The sequence below is a fragment of the Hippocampus bargibanti genome, linkage group LG08 (assembly GCF_051943395.1).
Source record: "Hippocampus bargibanti isolate YZ-2025 linkage group LG08, ASM5194339v1, whole genome shotgun sequence".
Taxonomy (NCBI): domain Eukaryota; kingdom Metazoa; phylum Chordata; class Actinopteri; order Syngnathiformes; family Syngnathidae; genus Hippocampus; species Hippocampus bargibanti.
In genome coordinates, this window is record NC_142741.1 from 6,466,465 (window position 1) to 6,492,827 (window position 26,363).

Below are 26,363 nucleotides of genomic sequence, written 5' to 3' on the forward strand. Positions count from 1 at the left end.
AGTGCAGAGTATGCAAATTGCCAAACGAACGTTCTATTGGCAATTTACATACTCGGCACGGCAACCAATCAGAAGCCTGTTTTGTGCCATTATACCGTGACTGTAAAGTGTACTTGAGAGTTTTGAAAGGCGCTTAGAAAGAGGGGTCCATGTGGCTTTTAGCAGACAACTCGACACAAACATTGCATTGTGCACCATGACGACAAACGACAACTGGAGCAAAATCTTCAGCAAGGGATATTTATTAAAATTTAGCAATGGAGCATTTGTGGTAGTTATTTCCTTAATTAAAAAAAATCCTTTATACTTCGCAACAATGCAGGCAACTTTTCAGAGTTGTCTGCCCTGGTGTACGCTAACTTTTTGTCATGACTTTCAGACACTGGTTTAATGTTCACAAATGGACGTCCGTCACCTTTCCTGGTGGCACTTCTTCATCATGGGTACTAAATGTTGCCCCGTCAGTCTGTTGTACTCGCGTAGAATGTAGCTTTCCTTCAGCAGCATCTATCCAAGCACATGAAAACTACAAATTCAACCATTCCTTTGCTTAGGACATTCCCGGGTCACTTTGACCGGCTACACATAAAAATACAAAACAAAACATTTCAATACAATCAAGTTCTTTAATATCAACAAATGTTAAACATAAAGCCATAACACTTTGAAATCAATTTTGAGTTGGGTCAATTTGACCCATAAGGTTAAAACCCATCCCAACTACAAATTCAATTCCTCCTTTGCTTAGGACATTCTCGGGTCACTTTGACCCGCTACACATAAAAATACCAAACGCAAAACATTTCAATACAGTCAAGCAATTTTATATCAACAAGTGTTAAATAAAACATGAAGTGATAACACTTTGAAATCAACTTTGAGTTGGGTCAATTTGACCCGTTAGGTTAAAACCCGTCAGTCTGTTGTACTCGCGTAGAATATACCTTTCCTTCTCCATCATCTATCCAAGCCCATGAAAACTACAAATTCAACCATTCCTTTGCTTATGACATTCCCGGGTCACTTTGACCGGCTACACATAAAAATACCAAACAAAACATTTCAATACAATCAAGTTCTTTAATATCAACAAATGTTAAACATAAAGCCATAACACTTTGAAATCAATTTTGAGTTGGGTCAATTTGACCCATAAGGTTAAAACCCATCCGCACAGGCCGATATTTCTGCCGCATACGTACCTCACTCCATTCCTCCTCTGTTTCGTGTCTGTAGCCGAGCAGGTGGCAAATACCGTGGGCCGCCACCACCTGCAAACGCAACAAACGATTGGTCGTCAACAATTATATTGGCACGGCCCGGGATTTCGGTACGACCGCTCACAGTGAGCGCTTGGTGGAAATCCGTGGATTCCTCCCGACACTGCCTCATGACAAATTCCACGCCCAAGAAAATGTCGCCGAGGTTCAGCTCGTCTCTGTGGAGGGGACATGGCATCTTACCGGGTCGCAGGCCCTGGAAAACAAAGACCGATTAGGATTGCACTGGTTTACTTTTATATGTTGGACACGTGGGTCAAAATGACCCATCAGGAAAAGTATGAAGTGCCAAAACAAGTTTAAATACTGATTGAAACTACATTAACTCATTCGTTTGAGCCCGCCATGAGAAGAAAGAAGCGTCAGCGCAGAGCACCGAAGTGTATGTGAAACTGTCGCTGCTTGGAATTGAAGCGGATTTATGTGGGACAGGAGATGGGAGACAATCTCTATTTTATCATCTTATCAATGGATGTTACATCTTCATGTTTGCTTTCAACATTTAGCTTGTAACAGACGTGCACATATCACCCTGACGTCCATGATCCACTGATGAAAAGGACGCTTTGATTCTCTCCTCTTTCATCTAGAACTGCTTCATACAATAATAATAATACATTTCATTTATAAGCGCCTTTCAAAACTTTCAAGGTCACTTTACAGTCACAGGATCTGGTAATTTGTGGGTGAGCAGCGGCAGCCACGCGCGTCAGCGTTCATTCAACCCGGAATAGCTCAATTAGATAGAAAGCAAGCTAGCTGGCTAATAGATAGCTAATAGTTATCTATCTAGACAGCTACATAGCTAATAGATCAGAGGGTGCAGAAAGTGCTTGACATTGAATGACTGTCTGTCTTTTGTGTTGTCACATTATTTATTTGGTTGTTGTTTTGACTTCAAGATGGCGCCGCACGAGTGGCTGCCTTTACAGCAGCTGTTGTATTTTGTTTTTTTACTTCCTTTCATCACTTTGCTGCTGTGAAATAAGAGAATAATAAAGGCGAATCCAAAACACAACCCGCAAACGTTACAAGCAGCAATACGACGTGTTTTGGGCTTACCTCGTGGAATGGAAACGAAAGCACATCCGTGGGTTCATCTTTTTTCCTGTAAACGTTATTGATGTGCTGAATCCTGCGGTCGTCCATACAAACGACGCCCAAGTCGAACTTGTGGATACCCAAAATGTGCCTGAGCGTGTTCACGTCCTTCCGCAGCCTGGCGCGGCGAAGAGGCACCACCTTTTGAAGGTTCCTTACTACTACACCCATTTCTAAAGAGCCGATAATGATAATATCGATTTTCTAATGATTATTGCAAGTTACAATGAAAACACGGCAGCGGCCATTTCTGAAATCAAGGTGACACGCCACAGTAGTGAAGCGTACAAAGTATCGAAGCCGGTTCCGTGTTTCTAACCATTTCTAGTTGAATGTTAAGATAATTCCGATTGAAACTCCGTTCAAATAGTTGCGTTTAGTTGTTGTTTTAACACAGTTTCGTTAAATAGAAAGGCAGAATGGACTCTGTGTTCACTGGGGCTGTGTTGCTTTCAACGAAACTTAAATCATTCGACAACGAAAAATAAACGAAACGCGAAATCGTCAGTTTAACTGTCATCTACAACAAAGTAAGTAGTTGAAATCAAAATCGCCAGCCACGTTTGGTCAGGAACGTTTTGATGAAAAACGGCGTCTTATCCGAGTGGCTCGGAGACGAATCGCGGGCGGTCGTGAATGCAACGTCATTGATCGTCATAACCAAACCGGAAGTACTGATGCTTGTGACAATTTCGTATGTATTTACTTTTTTTTTCATAAGATTACAGACAAAGATTACAATTTAAATTTCTGTATTTCAAAGCATAATATAGATACTTTTGTTGGTTGTTGGACAACTCGCTTTTTAATATGACTTTTACTGCCCGGAAGAAAATAAAATTAAAACGGCCATACTTTTGCCCCGAGTCTCAACTGTTTAATATTTTATCTTCGTGTGCTTTACTATAATTTTAAAAATATAAGCGCTTCACTCAAATAACATCGACGAAGGCCGCAGGCACGCACGTGAAATGCTTACCATAACGGTTTCTGAATGGTGGAGCTCACAACCACCTCCTCCAAGCTGGTTGAATTTCGCTTTCTGATTGGTCAATCGGTGTCTGTTCATGTCTGTCCATGTTGAAGTGTTACTCGGGTGGTGTCCCAATGCCTGCTTGGCAATGTAGTTTCAATTTGGTTTCCTAAAAGTACATACGGCTCTTCAAAAACTACAAATCCCATGCGCGCCATATAAAGGGGTGGGAACATTCGCAGGTAAATGTAGTCGTTCTTTCAGTCAGTGGAGGATTCGATAACTTTACCGGGTATGACAGAGAAGATGTGAGTATTGAACAAACCTTTAAAAGACCAAATACGACATTACTAATATGAAAACTTGGTTACTATAACGAAAAAGAGTTTTAACATGTTGCTGTCATTGTTTGGATTTGACATTTAATAACATAATATCAAACCTCTGATAAATATATTATTCAATGTACGTTTTGTGCTTTGTAACCTTCTGTTCTTTCTGCCATTGTGTATTGTGGAGTTGACAACACGGAAGTAAATTTTTCATTACATTAATTACTAGATCATATATGTGTAATTTACACATTTCAAATGTTAACATCGATGAGAAGGTTTCTTCAGCCGTCATCTGTACAAAAGTGAAGGTTTCGGTTTTGTACAGATGACGGCTGAAGAAACCTTCTCATCGATGGACCACTCCTGTACGACTGAGAGCTTACACAGACGTACAAATGTTAACATGTAAATGTCACGATAATTGAAGTTCCCATGGCAAAAATCAAGTGAATGAAGTCAAAGTCCAAACTAAATTTTGTGTATTGACCATATTGTATTGAGCGTTGTCTTCTCCCAGGCACTTACGGAGGCGAGGGGGACCGTACAAGACGGAGCCGGCGACAGACCTGAGGCGCTGGAGGCTTTCCAATGTCGAGGGCAGGCAGACCTGGTCATACTTGGAGGATGAGGCTGTGCCACAAAGGGAGCAGACCATGCTGGAAGCCCACTCTTTAGGCTTAGACACAGTAGGTGCCACGGGGGACATCTTGTGTGCTTCTCCCAAAAATAATGCGGAAACAAACACACACCCCTTGTAAAGCAGGGGTGTCAAACTCTTTTTTTTACATGGACAATTTTAAATTTTGGTTCTGACGTTATCAAACATTACGGCACTTGACATGCTTGATTTGTTTTCGCGGGTCGAATAAAATGAGGTTGCGGGCCAGATTTGGCCCCTGGGCCTTGACTTGGACACCTGTAATGTAAAGGATTAGCCAGATAGAATACGATAGAATTGAATAGAATCGAAAAAGAGGTAGCTAGATAGCTCGATCGCTAGATAGCTCAATTGCTAGCTAGCTCGATAGATGAGCATGGAATTTCACACGTTTGATTTGCTTTCACGGACCGAATAAAATGAGTTGGCAGGCCAGATTCTTCCCCCGGGCCTTGACTTGGACACCTGTGTTGTAAAGTGAGGAAAATAAATAGACTCCTGGTACCAGGTTCAACTATATTTATTAGATGTCAATCATGCACCCGTAGACAAAGTTTGTGCGTGACTCGCCGCCCTGCTACACGGCCGTGGATGCTGCTCTGAAAGGGATGAACTTCTACAGTCACCTTCAAGCTGAGGACGGCCACTGGGCTGGGGACTACGGAGGACCTCTCTTCTTGCTACCCGGTATGAGGACACGTCTGAAGATGGGAGACTCAAGCAAGCCACGTTTGGATATTGAAACCAAACAAGGTTCCGAAACGGGATTGCAGGCCTCCTGATTACTTGCCACATCGCCAAAATCCATCTGGAGCAGGCCTGGAAGAAGGAGATGGTGCGATACCTGCGCTCGGTTCAGCTGCCGGATGGAGGTTGGGGCTTGTAAGGCACCTCTAATTTTTTTGTGCGTTCCATAAGTTGATCGCCGTGTGATGGAAAACATGTTTGTATGCTTGATGACAACATCAGGCACATCGAGGACAAGTCGACGGTGTTCGGTACGGCTTTGAGTTACACCTCCCTGAGGATTCTGGGTGTCGATCCGGACGATCCTGACATGGTGCGAGCGAGGAATAACCTGCATAGCAAAGGTTCGTTTGATCACATATTTCATGCTACTAAATACTCCTGTTGAGATCAAGGCGGCAAAGTATACATATGATTTAAGAAACTACCCCCACCCTCGAAAAAAATCTGTTTATATGAGTTCCTGCACCCCTTAACCCTCTTATTGATACTTGTAAGGTTCAATAAATATAAATATTAACAAGCAAATTGACCCGTGAATGTTTATCTTCTTGTTATTGTGATTTTTTTTTGTTTTTAAATGACAAAAAAATGTGTATATATATTATATGTGTATATATATTATATGTGTATATCTAGCTAGCTCTTATATCTATCTATCTATCTATCTATCTATCTATCTATCTATCTATCTATCTATCTATCTATCTATCTATCTATCTATCTATCTATCTATCTATCTATCTATCTATCTATCTATCTATCTATCTATCTATCTATCTATCTATCTATTATTCTCTCTCTCTCTCTCTCTCTCTATATATATATATATATATATATATATATATATATATATATATATATATATATATATATATATATATCAGAATCATCTTTATTGCCAAGTATGTAGAACACACAAGGAATTTGTGTGTATATATATATATATATATATATATATATATATATATACATATATAGCTATATATCTGTACATATATCAGTGGTGGGCCATCAGAGCCCCGCAAGGCCTTCTCTGCTGGCCTAACATAATCAGACATCATTATCATAATTATAATAAAAGTCAATTTCATTAAAAAAGTATTTTTTTCTAAATATATATATAATTATTCTACATATTGTTTTCTTGATGTTATATTATATCCATTTGGTTATGCTCCTTTCAGTGTTGTAGTTTTAGGTCAGAGTTTTTAATCCAATCAGAATTCAGCTAGCTTGTGTCGCCAGGCTGTATGAAATCTGACCGACGCCTTCAGAATCAACAGTGAGGGCGTCTGTGCGCTGTACATGAACGGGCACATGTAGTTGATATACAGTTGTGATAGCCAATCAGATCACGAGTTGGCACAGTTAGGCCAACTAGAGGGCCTTGCGTTGAACATGACATGTACGCGTCCTGTGATTGGATACTCACTTTACCTCAGCCCTCAGCGGCAGCGCTATGCAAATCAACCAAGCTACAACAGATCAGACCCGGAAAAGTTAGCAGAAAAACCAAGTGTATCTACTCGCTTTTTTAACCCACAATGGCTGAAGGAGAGGACCGCTCGCTGTCGCATGTAGGTAAGCCTGTTCTCAAGAACAAATGAAAAAGATTTGTTTACTTTTATTTTCAACAAATAGTTCGTTTTGTGAACGTCTTGTTGTTTTTCTTATATTAAACTGACATTTTGTAATTTAGCGTAAAATCTTGTTAAAGATTGCATATTCTTGGTGGACTTCATAAAACTTTGTGGACAAATGATTTTAAATTTCCTTTTATTTTCAAGTGTTTGCAGTATCACGTATAGTGACAAGTTCTAATTGCTGATGCAGATTTATTGATGTGTTATTGCTCCGGAAAATAGCCTGTCTTGTAGACGATTAAGGTGATGCCACGCCCAGTTCTGCGTGCGTGTGCTTCTGTAAATGATATCTCCAGCCGTTGTGTCATAAATTATGATATTACGAGGGATATTTGTTCAAGTCGGACTAAGTAGGACTTCACTGTAGGCCTAGGTGTGAAATGCACGGACCGCCACTGACATATATATAGCTGTACGTATATACATAGCTATATATGGATATATATGTTGATAGATATACAGTATAGACATAGCTATATATATATAGATATGTCATCTATGTAGAGGAGGTGAAAAAAAAGACATTTCACCAAAAAAAAAATAAGAAAATACAAATCATTTTTATTAACCCCTTTCCCCCCCCACAAAAAAAATCAAGAGGGTTAATTTGACCCAATAACATAAAAGTGTATATTTTTCCTATTGTTGTAATATAAGATGTGAGATGCTAGCAGACATTTGTTTCTGTGCCGGTTACAGAAAAGTTGAATGTCGAACGTTTTTCCGCAGGCGGCGCAGTGGGCATCCCGTCCTGGGGAAAATTCTGGTTGGCCATTTTAAATGTTTACCATTGGGAAGGAATGAACACGCTTCTACCAGAGATGTGGTAAGATCTAAATGCGCACTTGATTTTCAAATTTGTTGCACAAAGGCTTTCTATATGTTGCCTAAATTCAGATTTAAGGGATTCTCAAAAACTCACCTATTTGCATTTTCCGGTCGAGAATCGAATGCGCCAAAAGCTTTGAATTAAACAGAAAATAACTTGTATTGTGTGAAGTGCATTTTTATCAACGCCCTTGACGCATCCCAACAAGCTTTTTTTCTATTGCGCTTTGCTCTGGACAACAGGTTGTTCCCCAGCTGGCTGCCGGCCCACCCGTCGACGCTGTGGTGCCACTGTCGCCAGGTGTACCTCCCTATGAGCTTCTGTTACGCCGTACGACTCGTCGCCGACGAGGACGACCTGATCCTGAGCCTCAGACAGGTATGCGGGCACTACTTTGGCCACAAGGAGGCAGTGTGGTGTTACTCCTTTAAAAAACATAAACCTGATCGAACAAACGAACTCAGTACAGGTCACCATCTTCCGATACAGTACAGTACTTCGATACAGTACAGTACTTACTTCAGTTTTCAACCATAATCCGTTCAAAAATTTGTTTCCATTCGGAAAGCGTCTGTGTAAGCTCTCAGTCGTACAGGAGTGGTCCATCGATGAGAAGGTTTCTTCAGCCGTCATCTGTATTTTTTTTTTTTTTTTTTTTTAGTTCGCTGACAAAGCCTCTTGGATAGGAGGCGAAACGTCCGACACCTTCAAAAAGTACGGCTGAAGAAACCTTCTCATCGATTCCCTTAGAAAACCATTAAAATGAGAATAATCCGTTCCCACGTCCCCATAAAACATAATTTTCTACTTTCTAATTTTCTATAATAAATGTGCTATGGTATTATAATTAAATAAATAAACAGTACTGTATAATAAAGTCATTTTATTTACCTTGGTGATGGTAGTTGATGGCTTGATGGAATGGAGTGGCCGGTTATATCAGCATTAAACACTTGATGAGGAACGTAACCTTGTTCTTTCACAATTTTGAGGAATCATCGCTTGTAGGTGCTTTCTCTGTGATAATTGTATCTAGTTCCTCATCAATTGTGTTCTGTTTGGCTGGGTTGATAGCTTTTTGCATCAAGTGTACAGATGGCCTGTGCGGGTTGTTTGTGGAGCCTGATTGATGGGATATTTTAGCCTTGCAGTCTACACTGCCTTTGAACTATCAAAGTTGAAACTCTCTCACTGTCGTCTGCCTGTCTATTATATATTATATAATATTTAAACCACCCCCTTTCACTGCTGTGTTCTTGACCAATCACGTGGCTTTAACCGAAGACTGGGGGCGGGAAATAGAGGACAAAAACAGTCGGCTGCCATTTTGTTGTTACAAGAACGGGCTTGTTCGCAAATGACACATCACTCATTGAGGCAGCTCTGTGTACGAAAAAAATTTGTATGCCAAGGTAAAGTTCGTATGCCAAGGTAAAATTTTCATAAATGCAACGTTCGTAAACCGAAAAGTTCGTAAGCCAAGGGGTTCGTAAACCTAGGTATCACTGTACAAAAATTCCAGGCATCGCCAATTTTTCCCATTTTGCCAAAAATGCACCAATTTTTCTTGCCTTATTCCCACCGTGCCTACCTGGCTTTTCTCCGGTTACTCCAAATTGTCCCCGGGTGTGTTTGTGTCGTTTGTGCCCATTGCAGCTTTGCATTGATTTTTTTTCCCCCGCTCTCCCACGTAGGAGCTTTACATCCAAGACTACGCCACCATCGACTGGCCAGCTCAGAGGAGCAACGTGGCAGCGTGTGACATGTACACACCCCACAGCATCCTGCTCACTGCCTTCTACAGTAAGTTCTCAATGGGAAATGACGTCCCGGGTGTTGAATGCTTGTTTTGTGACTCTTTGCCATGACCCTTAACCCCGCCTTCTCCTCAGCTGTGCTCAACGTGTACGAGGCCCACCACAGCGCCGCTCTGAGAACGATGGCCGTCAAAGAACTGTACCAGCACATCCAGGCTGACGACAGTTTCACCAAATGCATCAGCATCGGGCCGGTAGTGGACACGTACTGCTTCATTTGGTCTCCCAAAAAATATTTATTGAATGCAAGATTTTAACTCATTAACTGCCATTCCCGAATGTATTCGGGAATTGAAAATATGACGTAGAGAGCCATTCCCGAATTTGTTGTTGTTTTTTCTTCTTTTTTGCGTGCCGACAAAGCACTGGCCATGGCCTCTGGGAATGTTTCACAAAGGGGCAGCATTTTCCTTTTGTCCATGTTAGCGCTTTGTTCTAGCTTTAGCTATTGTTAAACCGCTACATAAACCAATGTGTATGAATTGCATTGTAGTTTGGACACCTGCCCTCATTTGAAGCGCATATAACTCCAGACCCATATCATTTAGGAATGAACTCTAAATAAATATGGAAATAAATAAATAGACCAAAATAAATAAATAAATAAATAAATAAATAAACACCCAATTAATGAACAAATAAATACATATGCAAATACAAATAAACGAGTAAAAAATTTAAAAAGTTAATAAACAACGAAATACAAAAATACATAACAAAATAAATAAACAACTGAATAAATCAACACCCAAATAAACAGACTAAAAATTAATAAATAAACAACCAAATAAATGAACATACAAAATAAATAAAAAAATTAAATAAACAAATTAAACATTAAATAAACAAATAAATACATACATAAATAAAGACACAGTAATTACATTATTTGTTGAAAGGGACAAAACAAAAACAAATAAAGAAATAAACAACCAAATAAATAGACCAAAAAAATAAACACCCAACTGAATCACCAAATAAATAAACAACCAAATGAATGAAAACCCAAATACATAAATAGACAAAAATAAATGATTAAATAAAAACATGAATAAATAAACAAATAAATAAGTAAATAAAACAGTAAATAAACAAATACATGCATAAATATATATAAACACTTAAATAAATAAACACATAAATAAGTAAATAAAAGAGTAAATTAACAAATACATGCATAAATATATATCAAAATAAATAAATAAATAAACAACCAAATAAATAAACAAATATGGAAATAAACAAAAAAGAAACAAATGCATATGTAAATAAATAAAACAGTAAATACATAACCACACTAATGGCTAAAGTTTCTAATGCTGTATTGAACAATAATAACAATAATAATTGAACAATAATAATAATAATAATAATAATAATACATTTTATTTTCAAGAGCCTTTCAAAGCTCTCAAGGTCACTTTACAGTCACATGATACATTTTTTCCTGTGGGTGAGCAGCGGCAGCCACACGCGCCAACGTTCACTCAACCCGGAAGTAACTTAAATAGATAGAAAGCCAGCTAGATAGCCAAAAGATCGCTAATAGCTAGCTAGTCAGCCAGCGAGCTATATAGCTATATAGCTAATACATAGCTAGCTAGATAGTCGGCCAGGGTGCCAGATACAAATAGCTAGCTGGCGAGGTAGCATTGATAAGCGCCTTTTAAAACTCTCAATGTCACCTTACAGTTTTTCTGTGGGTGAGCAGCGGCAGCCACATGCGCCATCGTTCACTCAACCCGGAAGTAACTCAAATAGATTGAATGCTATCTAGCTAATAGATAGCTAATAGATGGCTAATAGCTGGCTAGCTTGATAGCTAGCTCGTTGTGTTAAGTTCATTCTGTCTCCTTGTTATCTATTATATTAGCTATATAGCTAATAGATAGCTATCTAGCCAGCAAATAGCTACCTGGATATGTTACAAGTCCACAAAAATGGTTTATCCTGGCAGTCACCGAAGCGTCGCGAGTCACGGAAAAGTGAACGTCGCTGACCGAAATGGTGAATGTTTATATCGTCCTAAAACTCAATATTCTGTGGGTCCTGGAATTGGAGTGACAATGACAAAAACCCTGCTAACAAGCTAGGCTAAAGTGACGTCATGGTGACGGCTCGACCTCTGCTTGGCAGATCTCCAAGACCATCAACATGCTCGTCCGCTGGTACGTGGACGGACCGTCGTCCGAAGCCTTTCAGGAGCACGTGTCCAGGATCCCCGACTATCTCTGGTCAGTTTGTTATCGATCAATTAGCCAAAATAAAACTCAATCAATTGCAGTTCCGGGTTGATTTGTTGACATTTTTGTGGAATAATGAATGGAGACATTTGTGCATTTCAGGTTGGGGCTCGATGGCATGAAAATGCAGGTGAGGCATTTTCCTCCGTGTCGAACTAGCAACAAATTTCATTACTAGCATCGTTGAGAAAATGAAAATAAAAAAATGTCTTGGTGTGTTTTTTGCGCAGGGTACAAATGGATCTCAACTTTGGGATACTTGCTTTGCTGTTCAAGCGTTCCTTGAGGTACAGTTTCACATAAGCTTTTTTTTGTTTTTGTTATTGTTTTTTTTTTTTTTTTTTTTTTTTTTTTTTGGTGTGTCGTCATGAAGCTAAGGACAAGGAAGTTGTAGAACAGGTTTGGCGTCAGCTTCCTTTTGGCCACAAGCGTAACAAAATAAGAGTGGTGGAATCTCGGTTTGTTTGTTTGCTTTTCGTCAGACACAAATGTGATGGGTCCATCTCCATGGCAGCTTTTAATCATTTTATTATCAACAGTGGCGGACTCCATTTTGATTGTTTCGTTTGTGTTGTCGGACATGACATAGTCCCGTGGGTGACTTGATCTTTGAACTTCCTACTCATGCAATTATTTTAGTTTTAGTCATTACTTGTTTTGAATGTGGACTTTATTCCCATGAAATGAAGGCTCCTTTCTCACATTCATTCATTCATTCATTCATTCATTCATTCATTCATTCATTCATTCATGTATTTATTATTTATTCATTCATTCTTTGTGTATGCATGTATTTAAGTGTGAATGTATGTATTTATTTGTGTATTTTATTTATTTAGTTTTGTATTTGTTTCTTTGTTTATTTGCATATTTATTTATTTATTTGGGTGTTTATTCATTTATTTTTGTCTATTTATTTATTTATTTATTTGTGTGTTTATTCATTTGGTTGGTTGTTTATTTAGTTATGTATTCGTGTATTAGTTTATTTATGTGTTTATTAGTTTATTCACTGTTTTATGTACAGATTTATTTATTTGTGCATTTATTTGGGTGTTTATTTATTCATGTTGTATTTGTTTATTTAGTGTTTTATTTATGTATTTGTTTATTTGGGTGTTTATTTAATCATGTATTTTTTTGTCTATTTATTTATTTGTTTATTTGGGTGTTTATTAATTTATTTTTGTCTAATTATTTGTTTTGGTGTTTTTCATTTGGTTGTTTGTTTATTTCATTATTTGTGTGTTTGTTTATTTATGTATTTATTAGTTTATTTACTGTACATATTTATTTATTTGTGTATTTATGTGGGAGTTTATTTATTCATGTATTTTGGTCTATTCATTTGTTTATTTATTTGGGTGTTTATTCATCCATTTTTTCTATTTATTTATTTATTTGGGTGTTTATTCATTTTTTTTGTCTATTTATTTGGGTGTTTATCCATTTGGTTGTTTGTTTATTTAGTTATTTGTTTGTGTGTTGGTTTATTTATGTATTTATTAGTTTATTTACTATTTTATTCATGTACTTATATATTTGTTTATTGTTTATTTGCATATTTATTTGGGTGTTTATTTATTCATTTATTTTTTTGTCTATTTATTTATTTGGTTGTTGATGTATTTCTTTATTTTTGTTTTGTCCCCAGAAATTATGTATTTACTTAGACTTTTTAATCATAAAATTACGTGAAAAGCCATATTTTTGAGTCATGTCTGTGACTTTTGCCATATATGTTGAATTTCTGCTCATGGTATTGACAAGTGTTTTTAAATGGGGTCTTTCAGGCTGGAGCCCAAGACCACCCCGCCCTAGCCAAGTGTCTCGGACGCGCCCGCCACTTTCTGTCAATCACGCAGGTGAGAACATTTTCATACCATTGGCTCCGCCATTTTTAATTTGGGGCTTGAGGAGGGAAGGATGTTGGTGAAAAATATAATTTCACCCCCCCCCCCCCTCCTTCCCTCCTGACCAGATCCCGGAAAATCCGCCCGACTACCAAAAGTACTACCGGCAAATGAACAAGGTACCCGTCGTATCACCCCTGTCATCTTTTTGGGGACTTTGAAATGGAAAGCGGTTTTGATTTGATTTGTGAGTATGCTTTATTTCAGGGGTGGCCAACCAGTCAGAGACCAAGAGCCACATTTTTTACTATGTTACTGCAAAGAGCCACCTCATAAAGCCACATCAACACCCCATCGCCCCATCCCACACACACACACACACACACACACACACACACACACACACACACACACACACACACACACACACACACACACACACACACACACACACAGACCTCTGCCCAGCCAGATTTATTATGAATACAATGTATTACATTTTAAATACAAAATCAACAAATATGTCAGAAATTGACTCATCGAGTACTAAAACCACAGGAACATTTCCAACAAAGAACACTGTCTTACACAAACAAATTCAGTTCAACCAAGTCCACAAACAAAAATATAATAATTTAAAATAGCGTGCATGTTGCTTCGTGGGACTTCTGGCATTTCTTGTCTTGAACCATCCTCATTAAATCTGTCTTGCATTCTGTTGTTGCCACTCGAAGCAATTCTTTTACATGAGTGTCAGTCAGAACGGATCGATGCTTTGATTTCACATGTTTCAGGGTAGAAAACACAAACTCGCAGATGTATGTTGACCCAAACATTGACAGTATTTTAAGCGCAGCCGGTTTGACATTGGGGGAATTTTTCCATTGGCACACTTTTCCAGAACCCAATGGTCCCTTCCCTTACAGCAGGTTTCAGTTGGTCTTCCTCACAAAGATCGATCATCTCCAATTCAGCTTCATCTGTGAAGCCATCATTGTTTCTTTCACAACTATGCCACAGGTTGTCTTTTAATGGCACCATATCAAGGAGTTATTATTTGATGACACAATCCTTTTTCACAGACCGTGCAAATATTGCCAACTGATGCTTGTCTTGTATGTTACAACTTTCATCCAATGCGACACTAAAATACTCACACGCTTGTAGGTCAGAGTGCAGCTGTGATTCAATAGCCGTGCTAATGTCTGATATTCTGCGTTCAACAGTATGGCGGGACAGTTAGACATCTGCTACCATTCGTTTTAGTTTGTCATTTTCAGAAGACAAGATTTCAACAGCGTCACTGAAGCATTTCTTAAGAAACTCCCCTTCGTTGTATGGCTTTTTATCCTGTGCAATGTTTCAAGCCAGTTGGGTAGATGCAAGCGTCTCTGTGTTCTTTGTAAAATTTCGGGAAAAAATTAGCTGCTTTTCGGTCTGAGTTTTCAAAGTGACCACCTTCTGCTTGCGAAGTTCAGTCCTTTTGGGAAATTCCTGGTTGATGGAGTGAGCTGAAGTGGCGCTGAAGATTTGACGCTTTGAAATGCGCTAATCACGCCTGACAGATAAGGCACAATGGCTTGCCTTTACGCGCAACAAAAAATATAAAATCTCCCACTCTGTTAAAAAACGTCCTGTGTTCGTCTTCATATTTTCGTTTCGCTGTGCATTTTTTCCCTGCCATTTTGAGAGCGAACGTGACACAATTTGTTTACGTCGTAAATAATTTGTCAAGTCTGACTGGTTGGCCACCCCTGGTTTACAACATAAATGATTGATTTTCATCTTACGTTCATGCGTGTTGATGTCACATGGTCAGCTTGGTACGACTATAAGGTGCACTTAAAGGTCTTCACGACTATCGGGTGCACTTAAAAGTCGTAAATTTTCTCCAAAATGCGCAGCGCGCGCAATGGTCGTGAATTTACGGTACATAAGGGATGAATGGCAGCGCCAGCGCCAAACTTTTTTACGCTTGTCATATGGACGCCCCTTAAGAGCCGCATGAAATCAGCCAAAGAGCCGCATGCGGCTCGGGAGCCGCGGGTTGGCCAGGCCTGCTCTATTTCAGTACAACTGCCATGAATGCTGGCTATCTAGCTAACTACCTGGCTGGCTATCTAGCTAGCTACCTGGCTGGCTATCTAGCTAGCTACCTAACTGGCTATCTATTTGCTATCTATTAGCTATCTGGCTGGCTAGCTATATACCTAGCTGGCTGGCTAGCTATATACCTAGCTGGCTATCTAGCTATCTGTCTATCTATTAGCTATCTATTGGCTATCTATTAGCTAGCTAGCTTTCTTTCTATTTGAGTTACTTATCCTTTGAGTGAACGCCGGCGCGTGTGGCTGTCGCTACTCATCCACGGAAAAACTTATCCTGTGACTGAAAAGTGACCTTGAGAGTTTTGAAAGGCACTTATAAATGAAAATTATTATTATTATTATTATTATTATTATTATTATTATTATCATTATTATTATTATTATTATTATTATTATTTGCTGCAGGGGGGGTTCCCCTTCAGCACCCGTGACTGCGGCTGGATCGTGGCCGACTGCACCGCCGAGGGTCTCAAGTCTCTGATGCTTCTGAGCGAGTGCCGCCCCTCCCTCGGCGAACCCATTGCGCCTCATCGCTTGTACGACGCCGTCAACGTGGTAGGTGGAGAACGCTCGGGAATATTTGGGGCGGAGGGCTATTATTATTATTAATTGAGCAGATGTAAGCTTCAGTTGACCCCATTCAATACCTCTTGAAAATCTATTAGCTGGCTATCTTGTTATCTAGCTGGCTATCTACTATTTAGCTAGCTCCTGTATCTATTAGCTATCTATTGGCTAGGTATTATCTATCTATTCGCGGGCTATTAGCTATCTATTCGCTTTGTATTAGCTAGCTATTAGCTATCTATTTGCGAGCTATTAACTATGTATTCGCTAGCTATTAGCTATCTATTCGCTAGCTAGTTTTCTATCTATTTGAGTTACTTCTGGGTTGAGTGAACGCTGGCGCCTGGTGCTGCCGCTGCTCACCCACAGGAAAAAATGTATCCTGTGACTGTAAAGTGACCTTGAGAGTTTTGAAAGGCTTTTGAAAATAAAATGTATTATTATTATTATTATTATTATTAATTGAGCAGATGTAGGCAAACCATCAGCTATGCGTCTTCAGTTGATCTCATTCAAGACGTCTTGAAAATCTATTAGCTGGCTATCTTGTTATCTAGCTGGCTATTTAGCGAGCTCCTGTATCTATTAGCTATCTATTCGCTAGGTATTAACTATCTATTCGCTAAGTATTAGCTATCTATTCGCTAGCTAGCTTGCTATCTATTTCAGTTACTTCCGGGTTGAGTGAACGCTGGCGCGTGTGGCCGCCGCTGCTCACCCACATGAAAAAACGTATCCTGTGACTAGTGACCATGAGAGTTTTAAATTATTTGATAATTATTATTATTATTATTATTTTTTTTATTATTATTATTATTATTATTGGATTGGATTGGATATGCCTTTATTAGTCTCACAGTGGAGAAATTTACATTTCACAGCAGCAAGTGATGAAAGGAATGAAATATTGAATGAATTATTATTATTATTATTATTATTATTATTATTATTATTATTATTATTATTATTGTGTCAACGTGATGCCCGCCAACTTTTTTTGTTGTTGTTGTCGTAGTTGCTGAGCATGAGAAACTCGGATGGCGGCTTCGCCACGTACGAAACAAAAAGAGGGGGGCGACTTCTTGAGCTGCTGAACCCATCGGAGGTTTTTGGTGAGTTTCTTAGCAGAGATGCAGATATTCAAACCCGAACACCAGACTGCAGTGCAGACGTGTCACCGTCTCTCCCATTTTTTTCCACACGCTCAAGCCAAATACGTCTTGCAGCATTTTTGTCATCTGACTCAATCGTTTCAACATGACAACAAAAGGACGACCGGCTCGTTTCCTTTTCATCACAAGCTGCGACGCGGGTTGCAAAAATACCCACAAAAAAATCTGTTTTTTTTTCGCAAACAGGTGACATCATGATCGATTACACGTATGTGGAGTGCACGTCGGCCGTCATGCAAGCGCTCCGCCATTTCCACCAGCTCCATCCTGAACATCGCACAGAGGAGATTAGGTACTGTACACCCAAACGTATTACTCCAACCTGCCTGCTGGGTAATTAAACGCATCACGGGTCAAATTGACTCAGGAATAAACATGCTGTATCCGAGCAACAGAAACATAATAAACATAATTACGCTGCACCCCATAATAGCGCACTTGTGTTTGTTTGTTTTTTTTGCAACAAGTGAAATTCAAGTGAAATTTTCATTTCTTCAGTTTCGGACGTTTTTGGATGATTGCTGATTTATTTGACCTTCAAACTGATAAGTTGGTTCATGTCTGACCTTTGACCTTCAAACTTCCAGAAACTGATTGAGTAAAAGTGCCAGAACGTTCTTTATACAGTCAAATCTGGGTTTTCAAATGTGACCAAAAAGTTTGGGGTTTTTATGTCTTGATTTACAACCAAAAATGGGTTCTGGACTAAACCGAGCGCACCTGAATGCACCACGAGTCTAACCTCTACTTCCTTATATATCACTTGATAATGTTACATCTCATTGAACCCATAACTCATCAACGAAAGGAAGGTTACACCGTGGATGAATTTTTATGTCTCGGTTTACAACCGGAAACGGGTTCTGGAGCAAACTGAATGCACCACTGGACTCCCCTCCGCTTCCTTGTACGTTCACTTCCTCGTATCGCGTTCCATTGGGAGTCGACGTCTTTGTATTGTTCAATATCGATAAAAAAAAAAAAACAAGCACACATTATTGATTATATTGATTATAATGGCTAATGTTTTGCTTTAACACCAAATCAGTTTTCGAAAAGCTTTCTGGAACGGATTATGGTCAAAAACCCAGGTTTGACTGTACTCAAAACATGACCTATCGCAGTGTATCATCCAGGGAAGACGAAAGCCACGTTTTTAATCGTACTCGTACTCAAATAATACTTGAAATTTGTTAAAAGTGGCAATTTGTTGACTTTCCCATGTAGCAAGGTTGCCATATCTGTCCCCCAGGAACGCTTTGAGAAACGGGCTGGAGTACTGTCGGAGGGTGCAGAGGCCCGACGGATCCTGGGAAGGGTGAGCTTGGCCTTTCCTTAGTGAGATTAGACTCTGACGCTAATGTGAGTCGTATATTCAGGTCCTGGGGAGTGTGTTTCACCTACGGGATCTGGTTTGGATTGGAAGCCTTCGCTTGCATGGGACGCGGCTACCACAGGTGGGAGGAAGTCCGCGTGTGCCGTCCGCATGTCTAAAGTACGTCGCAGAGTGATATTTGGCGCTTTCCCCTCTCAAGGGACGCCTGCGCGGAGGTGCGCAAGGCCTGCCGCTTCCTGTTGGATCGGCAGATGGCGGACGGAGGCTGGGGGGAGGACTTTGAGTCCTGCGAGCAGCGGCGCTACGTTCAGAGCGCCTCGCCGCAGATCCACAACACCTGCTGGGCTCTATTAGGGCTCATGGCTGTCGGGTGAGGAAAAACGGAAGACTCTTTCAATTTAAAAAAAAAGAGCTAGTAAGAGTGACAGTTAGCGAGAGTTAAAGGGAGAGTTAGCAATAGAGAGAGTTAGCAAGACCAAGAGAGAGAGTTAGCAAGAGGGAGAACGAGTTAAGAGTTAGCAAGAGAGAGAGTTAGTGAGGAGTTAGCGAGAGAGAGTGAGTAAGCAAGAGTTAGCAAGGGAGAGTTAGCGAGTTAGTAGGAGAGAGTTAGTGTGAGAGACAATTAGTGAAAGAGTTAGTGAAAGAGAGGCCGACAGTTAGCAAGAGATAGATTAAGCGAGAATTAGAGAGAGACAGAGACGGAGAGAGAGTTAGTGAGAGAGATAGTTAGCGAATGACAGAGTTAGTGAGAGAGAGAGTTAGCAAGAGAGAGGGGGAGCGAAAGTTAGAGAGAGAGGGTTAGAGAGCTACTAAGAGTGACAGTTAACGAGAGTTAAAGATAGTTAAAGACAGATACTTAGCAAGAGAGAGAGTTAGCAAGAGGGAGAACGAGTTAAGAGTTAGCAAGAGAGAGAGTTAGTGAGGAGTTAGCGAGAGAGAGTGAGTAAGCAAGAGTTAGCAAGGGAGAGTTAGCGAGTTAGTAGGAGAGAGTTAGTGTGAGAGACAATTAGTGAAAGAGTTAGTGAAAGAGAGGCCGACAGTTAGCAAGAGATAGATTAAGCGAGAATTAGAGAGAGACAGAGAGACAGAGAGAGAGTTAGTGAGAGAGATAGTTAGCGAATGACAGAGTTAGTGAGAGTTAGCGAGAGAGAGTTAGCAAGAGAGAGGGGGAGCGAAAGTTAGAGAGAGAGGGTTAGAGAGCTACTAAGAGTGACAGTTAACGAGAGTTAAAGAGAGTTAAAGACAGATACTTAGCAAGAGAGAGAGTTAGCAAGAGGGAGAACGAATTAAGAGTTAGCAAGAGAGAGAGTTAGTGAGGAGTTAGCGAGAGAGAGTGAGTAAGCAAGAGTTAGCAAGGGAGAGTTAGCGAGTTAGTAGGAGAGAGTTAGTGTGAGAGACAATTAGTGAAAGAGTTAGTGAAAGAGAGGCAGACAGCAAGAGATAGATTAAGCGAGAATTAGAGAGAGACAGAGAGACGGAGAAAGAGTTAGAGAGAGAGATAGTGAGAGTTAGCGAGAGAGAGAGTTAGCAAGAGAGAGGGGGAGCGAAAGTTAGAGAGAGAGGGTTAGAGAGCTACTAAGAGTGACAGTTAGCGAGAGTTAAAGAGAGTTAAAGACAGATACTTAGCAAGAGAGAGAGTTGGCAAGAGGAACAACGTGTTATTAAAAGTTAGCAAGAGAGAGTTAGTGAGAAGGAGTTAGCGAGAGAGAGTGAGTGAGAGTTAGTGAATGTTAGAGAGAGAGTAAGCAAGAGTTTAAGCAAGAGTTAGCAAGAGAGCGTTAGCGAGTTAGTAGGAGAGCGTTAGTGTGAGAGAGAATTAGTGAGAGAGTTAGTGAAAGAGAGGCCGACAGTTAGCAAGAGATACAGAGAGAGAGTTAGTGAGAGAGATAGTTAGCGAATGACAGTTAGTGAGAGTTAGCGAGAGAGAGAGTTAGCAAGAGAGAGGGGTAGCGAAAGTTAGAGAGAGAGGGTTAGAGAGAGAGCTAGTAAGAGTTACAGTTAGCGAGAGTTAAAGGGAGAGTTAAAGACAGACTTAGCAAGAGCAAGAGAGAGAGTTAGCAAGAGGGAGAACGAGTTATTAAGAGGTAGCAAGATAAAGAGTTAGTGAGAAGGAGTTAGCGAGAGAGAGTGAGTGAGTTAGTAGGAGAGAGTTAGTGTGAGAGAGACTTAGTGAGAGAGTTAGTGAAAGAGAGGGAGGCCGACAGTTAGCAAGAGATACATTAAGCAGGAGTTAGCGAGTTAGCAGGAGAGAGAGTTAGCGAGAGCGAGAGAATTAGTGAGAGTTAGCAAGAGAGAGAGATTTAGCGAGAGAAGGTCGCGCCCCCTTGTTCGTGGCGTCACGCCAGGATGTCTTGCCTTGCTCGAGAATCAAAACATTGGCTTCAGATTCGGAAAAGATGCTTTCTGGTTACTCATCTAGTTATGAATATGATTCAAATAGTTCTGAGGAGGAAAGCATAAATGTTTACAATCAATTAAAGAAGTCCTGTATCAATTCGAGCCGCCAGGACTCCAAAGTAGCGTCTCAGAAAATGCACAAGATGGCGCCCAAGCTCCTAGTCTTGGTGCAACACACAATGATTCACCATCGCGTTATTTATGTGTTTTCCTTCTAATTTCGCCATTAACACAATGTTTTCAGACCAAACAAAGTACCCAAAATGTATTGTGTATCGCTTTCTCGGTCAGAGGCGTTCCAGACATGACGTCATGTCAGGCATTGTCATCAACTCGAAGACTTCCTTGTGCGCGAGTCTTGAAATGTAAAATATAGCTATATGCCATGGAATCTTTGGAAAAACGCTCATTAGAAGTCTTTTGAAGTGATTTTACAAATTATGGACCCAACTTGTCCGGAGGCGTCAGTCGTCCTTTAAGGCTTATTTAGTTGAAAATTATGTTTTATGGCGACCTGGGAACGGATTATTCTTATTTTAATGGTTTCCTATGGGAAATTAATATTTGGAATACACACTTTTCACCTTACACACACTTTCTGTGAATCGATTAAGTACATAAGCCAAGGTATCACTGTATAGATCCATTTGCTAGATGACAACGGAACGATCTGTGCTGACATCAACATTTTTTGATGGCGATGTGTGTTTTTATCGAAAGGCACCCCGACCTGGAAGCCATCGAGAGAGGCGTCAAGCTGCTAATAGACAAACAGTTACCCAATGGAGACTGGCCTCAGGTTAGCCTTTTTTCCAACCTTTATGTCAAATGAGTGCGCACAACGTGATTGAATTTACGTCACCCCCCCGACCCCCCTCTCTTCCAACAGGAAAATATTTCCGGCGTTTTCAACAAGAGCTGCGCCATTAGCTACACGTCCTATCGGAATGTCTTCCCCATTTGGACCCTGGGCCGCTTCGCTTCACTGCACCCCAGCAGTTCTCTCGCCGGAAAGCTCAAACTGTGAACACCCCGAAGCATAGTGAGATTTTTATTTCTTCTCCAGAACGATGATTTTGTTTTTGTCACGGACACACCTGACGTTGAGGAGTGCCTCATGATGCGCCGGCGATCAGCCAGCAGATTTTTCCACCAAGATAGTAAGCCAGCGCACAAAGAGACTGGCTGGTTTATCCTGTTCTGACTTTTTTATTGGTTTGCAGGAAATGACAAAATCATCGTTGCCTTTCACAACGGGTTATTTTAACCCCTCATTGGCTTTCACAGTGGGTCATTTTGACCCGGGGGCCCTTTTGACCCAGTACCGTCGAAATTTTGTGCGTTATACTCAAATAAATATGGTAATTTTACTTGTAAATTCCATTGAATATCAGTTATCTAGCTAGCTACCGAGCTATCTATTAGCTTTCTGGCTGGCTGGCTATCTGGCTAGCTATCTATTAGCTATCTATTAGCTATCTAGCTAGCTATTTGGCTGGCAATCTAACAGCTATCTAATGGCTATATAATAGCTATCTGTTAGCTGTCTAGCTGGCTAGGTAGCTATCTATTGGCTAGCTAGCTATCTAATAGCTATCTATTAGCTATCTATAGCTATCTATTAGCTATCTATTAGCTATCTTGTTAGCTATTTGGCAGGCTATCTAACAGCTATGTAATGGCTATATAATAGCTATCTATTAGCTGTCTAGCTGGCTAGCTAGCTATCTAATGGCTATCTAGCTAGCTGTCTAATAGCTATTTAATAGCTATCAATTAGCTATATGGCTGGCTATCTAACAGCTATCTAATGGCAATATAATAGCTATCTATTAGCTGTCTAGCCGGCTGGCTAGCTATATAGCTAGCTAGCTATTGGCTATCTAGCTATCTAGCTAGCTATCTAGCTAATAGTTATCTCGTAGCTATCTATTATCTATATAGCTAGCTTTCTATGTATTTGAGTTACTTCTGGGTTGAGTGAACGCTGGCATGTGTGGCTGCCGCTGCTCACCCTCAGAAAAACTGATCCCGTGACTGTAAAGTGACCTTGAGAGTTTTGAAAGGTGATTATAAATTAAATGTATTATTATTATTATTATTATTATTATTATTATTATTATAAAATGGGAAACAATTCCAATAAACGTTATACAAAGAGAAATCGCTATACAAACACATTTTAAACATTTTTTCTATTTCCATTAACATTGTTTTATTTTCTCAGAATTCCTGTCATCATGTCACTTCCTGTCAGCCTTTCATGAATTTGTTTAGATGTTGTTAAGCGTTTTAGTTGGTATTTATTGTCGTGACTGCGAAAGGATACTCCAAACGGAACGTTTCGCAATATACGAAGGCGTGTCGGCATTTTTTTTTGTGGGGGGACGGTGACAGAACGTCTGGCGTTGGCCGACGCCTTTTTTGTTAATTTAATCGCAGCCACAAATAAACGACTTGCCATAAAAGTGCAGGCAGTCCAAAGGTGAGCAAGCATCCATCGAAACTCCAGCAAAAGGTACAAAAAACAAAAAAAATGATTGTTTATTTCAGATCTGAAATTTTACTTTGAAAATATCTTTTTTTTTTGGTCATTTTAGGGTGTCAAGTCGAGATTTGGATTCATCCAGGTATTGGTCTTTTCACAAGATTGGTATTTTTTTTCTTCAAAGAATGCATTGGGCGCACCGCTTTATTTGATGCCAGGCAAATTCTGGCAATGATCAAACTTGTGTACAATGCTCAGATTGAATACTCAAGTGTGCAACCAAAGATGGGTTATTGACCAAACTGAGCGTACCTGAATGCACCACTTGACTCTCCACCGCTTCCTTATACAGTCCAACCTGCGTTTTCGAACGTCTCAGTCTCGACCAGTTTGGTTTTCAACCTTAAATTTCGGCTTTTTTATGCCTTGGTTCACAACTGAAAATCTGTTCTCGACCAAATTTCAATCAAAAAATATAAATAAATGAAAGTCAACATTCGTGACATTGATTATAATAGGCAATGTTACGATTTTTAACCAAATCTGTTTTCGTAGTTTTCTGGAACGGATTATGGTCGAAAACCCAGTTTTGACTACACTACACAGTCATGCCTCTGTTTTCAAATGTCTCGGTTCTCAACCCATTCGGTTATTGACTAAATAATTTTGTTTTTTTTATGTTTCAGTTGACAAGCGAAAATGGGTTCTTGACCAAACTGAGTACACCTGAATGCACCACTTGACTCCCCATCCGCTTGCATACACAAACGTTGCTTTTCGAACGTCTCGGTTCTCAACCAATTTGGTTTTTGACCAAAAATTTCCTTTTTTTTATGCCTCGGTTTACAACCGAAAATGGGTTCTTGACCAAACTGAGTGCACCTGAATGCACCACTTGACTCTCCTCCGCTTCCTTACACAAACGTTGCTTTTGGAACGTCTCGCTTCTCAACCAATTTGGTTTTTACCACAAATTTTGTGTTTTTTTATGCCTTAGTTGAAAATCTGTTCTCGGCCAAACTTCAATCACGATAAAAAAATAAATAAATAAATAAAAAGCCAACATTGATTACATTGATTAGAATGGGAATTGTTGACCAAATTGGTTTTTGAACAGGTTTCTGGAACGGATTATGGTCGAAAACTCAGCTTTGACTACACAGTCAAGCCTCGGTTTTCAAACGTCTTGGTTCTCGTCCAATTCGGTTTTTGACCAAATTTCAATCAAAAAATATAAATAAATGAAAGTCAACATTGATGACATTGATTATAATAGGCAATGTTACGATTTTTGACCAAATCCGTTTTCGAAGAGTTTTCTGGAACGGATTATGGTCGAAAACCCAGCTTTGACTACACTACACAGTCATGCCTCTGTTTTCAAACGTCTCGGTTTTCAACCCATTCGGTTTTTGACCAAATAATTTTGTTTTTTTTATGTTTCAGTTGACAAGCGAAAATGGGTTCTTGACCAAACTGAGTGCACCTGAATGCACCACTTGACTCCCCATCTGCTTGCATACACAAACGTTGCTTTTCGAACGTCTCGGTTCTCAACCAATTTGGTTTTTGACCAAAAATTTCCTTTTTTTTATGCCTCGGTTTACAACCGAAAATGGGTTCTTGGCCAAACTGAGTGCACCTGAATGCACCACTTGACTCTCCTCCGCTTCCTTACACAAACGTTGCTTTTCGAACGTCTCGCTTCTCAACCAATTCGGTTTTTGACCACAAATTTTGTGTTTTTTATGACTTAGTTGAAAATCTGTTCTCACCCAAACTTCAATCACGATAAAAAAAATAAATACATAAAAAGCCGACATTGATTACTTTGATTAGAATGGGAATTGTTGACCAAATTGGTTTTTGAACAGGTTTCTGGAACGGATTATGGTCGAAAACCCAGCTTTGACAGTCAAGCCTCGGTTTTCAAACGTCTTGGTTCTCGTCCAATTCGGTTTTTGACCAAAAAAATTCAGTTTTTTTATGCGTCAGTTTACAAGCGAATATGGGTTCTCGAGCCAACTGAGCGCACCTGAATGCACCACTCGACTCCCCTTTCTCCGCTTCGTTATATGTTGCGTCTCATTGTGACGTGTGTGTCCACGTGCAACCTTCCATTGTGAGTCGACGTCATTGCATTGTTCAGTAACAATAAACAAGCAGATATTGATTACATTGATTAGATAGGGAAACTTTTCAGTTTTCAACTGAATCGGTTTTCAAACAGCTTTCTGGAACGGATTATGGTTCAAAACCCATGTTGAACTGTAGCTCAAAACCAGAAGGATTCATTTCATCAAGGCCGCCCGTTTTTTTTTTTTTTTTGTCTAGAAAAGTCATCCTGCAAAGATGCCTCTCAGATATCCCGTCTCCCGACCCTTCGTTTATCAACCGGCGTATCGCCCTGTGGTGACGTGCCCTCCGCGGGTGTACTGTCCTCCGGCTCCAGTTTACGGGCCCTACGTAGGACGGCCCGTCGTCGGGGGATTTCGGCCCGGCTATGGCTACAACTACAACTTCAGTTATGGGTATAGACTTGGTCCTCGGCGTTGATTCGCTGTTGCTCGTCGCTTTTTTTGGTCATTTTGATGTCACGGCATTGATTGTAATAAAATGTCATGCGTGAATGGAATAATGGTGCCGTCCTGTTGTTGTTTTCCGCGTTTTCAAAGAACAGCACTCGTGATCGGGGACGTCATGCGCGCCAAGAAAGAAGCCGTCTCGATCTGCCTATAGGGACAACGCCTCCACAAAAAAAGGAGAAAAAAAAACAAGCAAAACTTATGTGGCCAACACGGACTTGTACACAG

The 26,363-nt window shown here is 40.0% G+C and overlaps 3 protein-coding genes across 3 annotated transcripts in view; 1 reads left to right on the plus strand and 2 right to left on the minus strand.

The window, feature by feature from the left end:
* akap19 (A-kinase anchoring protein 19) overlaps positions 1–26,363 on the minus strand; it is a 176,024-nt gene that overhangs the window by 75,199 nt on the left and 74,462 nt on the right. The window lies entirely within an intron of this gene.
* Positions 227–3,027, minus strand: LOC148894446 (endoribonuclease YbeY-like). Its single transcript, XM_089002887.1, has 4 exons — positions 2,343–3,027; positions 1,345–1,476; positions 1,203–1,271; positions 227–507 (listed from the first exon to the last, which is right to left on the minus strand). The coding sequence occupies exons 1-4, from the start codon at positions 2,550–2,552 to the stop codon at positions 412–414; spliced, it is 507 nt and encodes a 168-aa protein (XP_088859013.1). The 5' UTR covers positions 2,553–3,027; the 3' UTR covers positions 227–411.
* On the plus strand, positions 3,581–26,188 carry lss (lanosterol synthase (2,3-oxidosqualene-lanosterol cyclase)). Its single transcript, XM_089002888.1, has 24 exons — positions 3,581–3,662; positions 4,207–4,375; positions 4,896–5,034; positions 5,121–5,229; positions 5,317–5,438; positions 7,470–7,566; positions 7,812–7,947; positions 9,264–9,372; positions 9,462–9,580; positions 11,523–11,620; positions 11,732–11,759; positions 11,860–11,916; positions 13,423–13,494; positions 13,611–13,661; positions 15,996–16,145; positions 17,173–17,269; positions 17,516–17,621; positions 18,582–18,647; positions 18,709–18,786; positions 18,865–19,035; positions 21,783–21,861; positions 21,952–23,580; positions 23,663–23,692; positions 25,885–26,188. Exons 1-22 carry the CDS (start codon positions 3,649–3,651, stop codon positions 22,087–22,089), a joined length of 2,205 nt encoding a protein of 734 aa, XP_088859014.1. The 5' UTR covers positions 3,581–3,648; the 3' UTR covers positions 22,090–23,580; positions 23,663–23,692; positions 25,885–26,188.

Bases quoted from the DNA above. Each gene is read 5' to 3' on its own strand.
- lss (XM_089002888.1), top strand. The intron at 5,439-7,469 runs GTTCGTTTGATC...GTTTTTCCGCAG, and splicing joins GAATAACCTGCATAGCAAAG to GCGGCGCAGTGGGCATCCCG. The intron at 11,621-11,731 runs GTCAGTTTGTTA...TGTGCATTTCAG, and splicing joins AGGATCCCCGACTATCTCTG to GTTGGGGCTCGATGGCATGA.
- LOC148894446 (XM_089002887.1), bottom strand. From the start codon at position 2,552: ATGGGTGTAGTAGTAAGGAACCTTCAAAAGGTGGTGCCTCTTCGCCGC. The intron at 1,477-2,342 runs GTAAGCCCAAAA...TTTGTTTTCCAG, and splicing joins TTTCGTTTCCATTCCACGAG to GGCCTGCGACCCGGTAAGAT. The intron at 1,272-1,344 runs GTGAGCGGTCGT...TTGCGTTTGCAG, and splicing joins ATTTCCACCAAGCGCTCACT to GTGGTGGCGGCCCACGGTAT.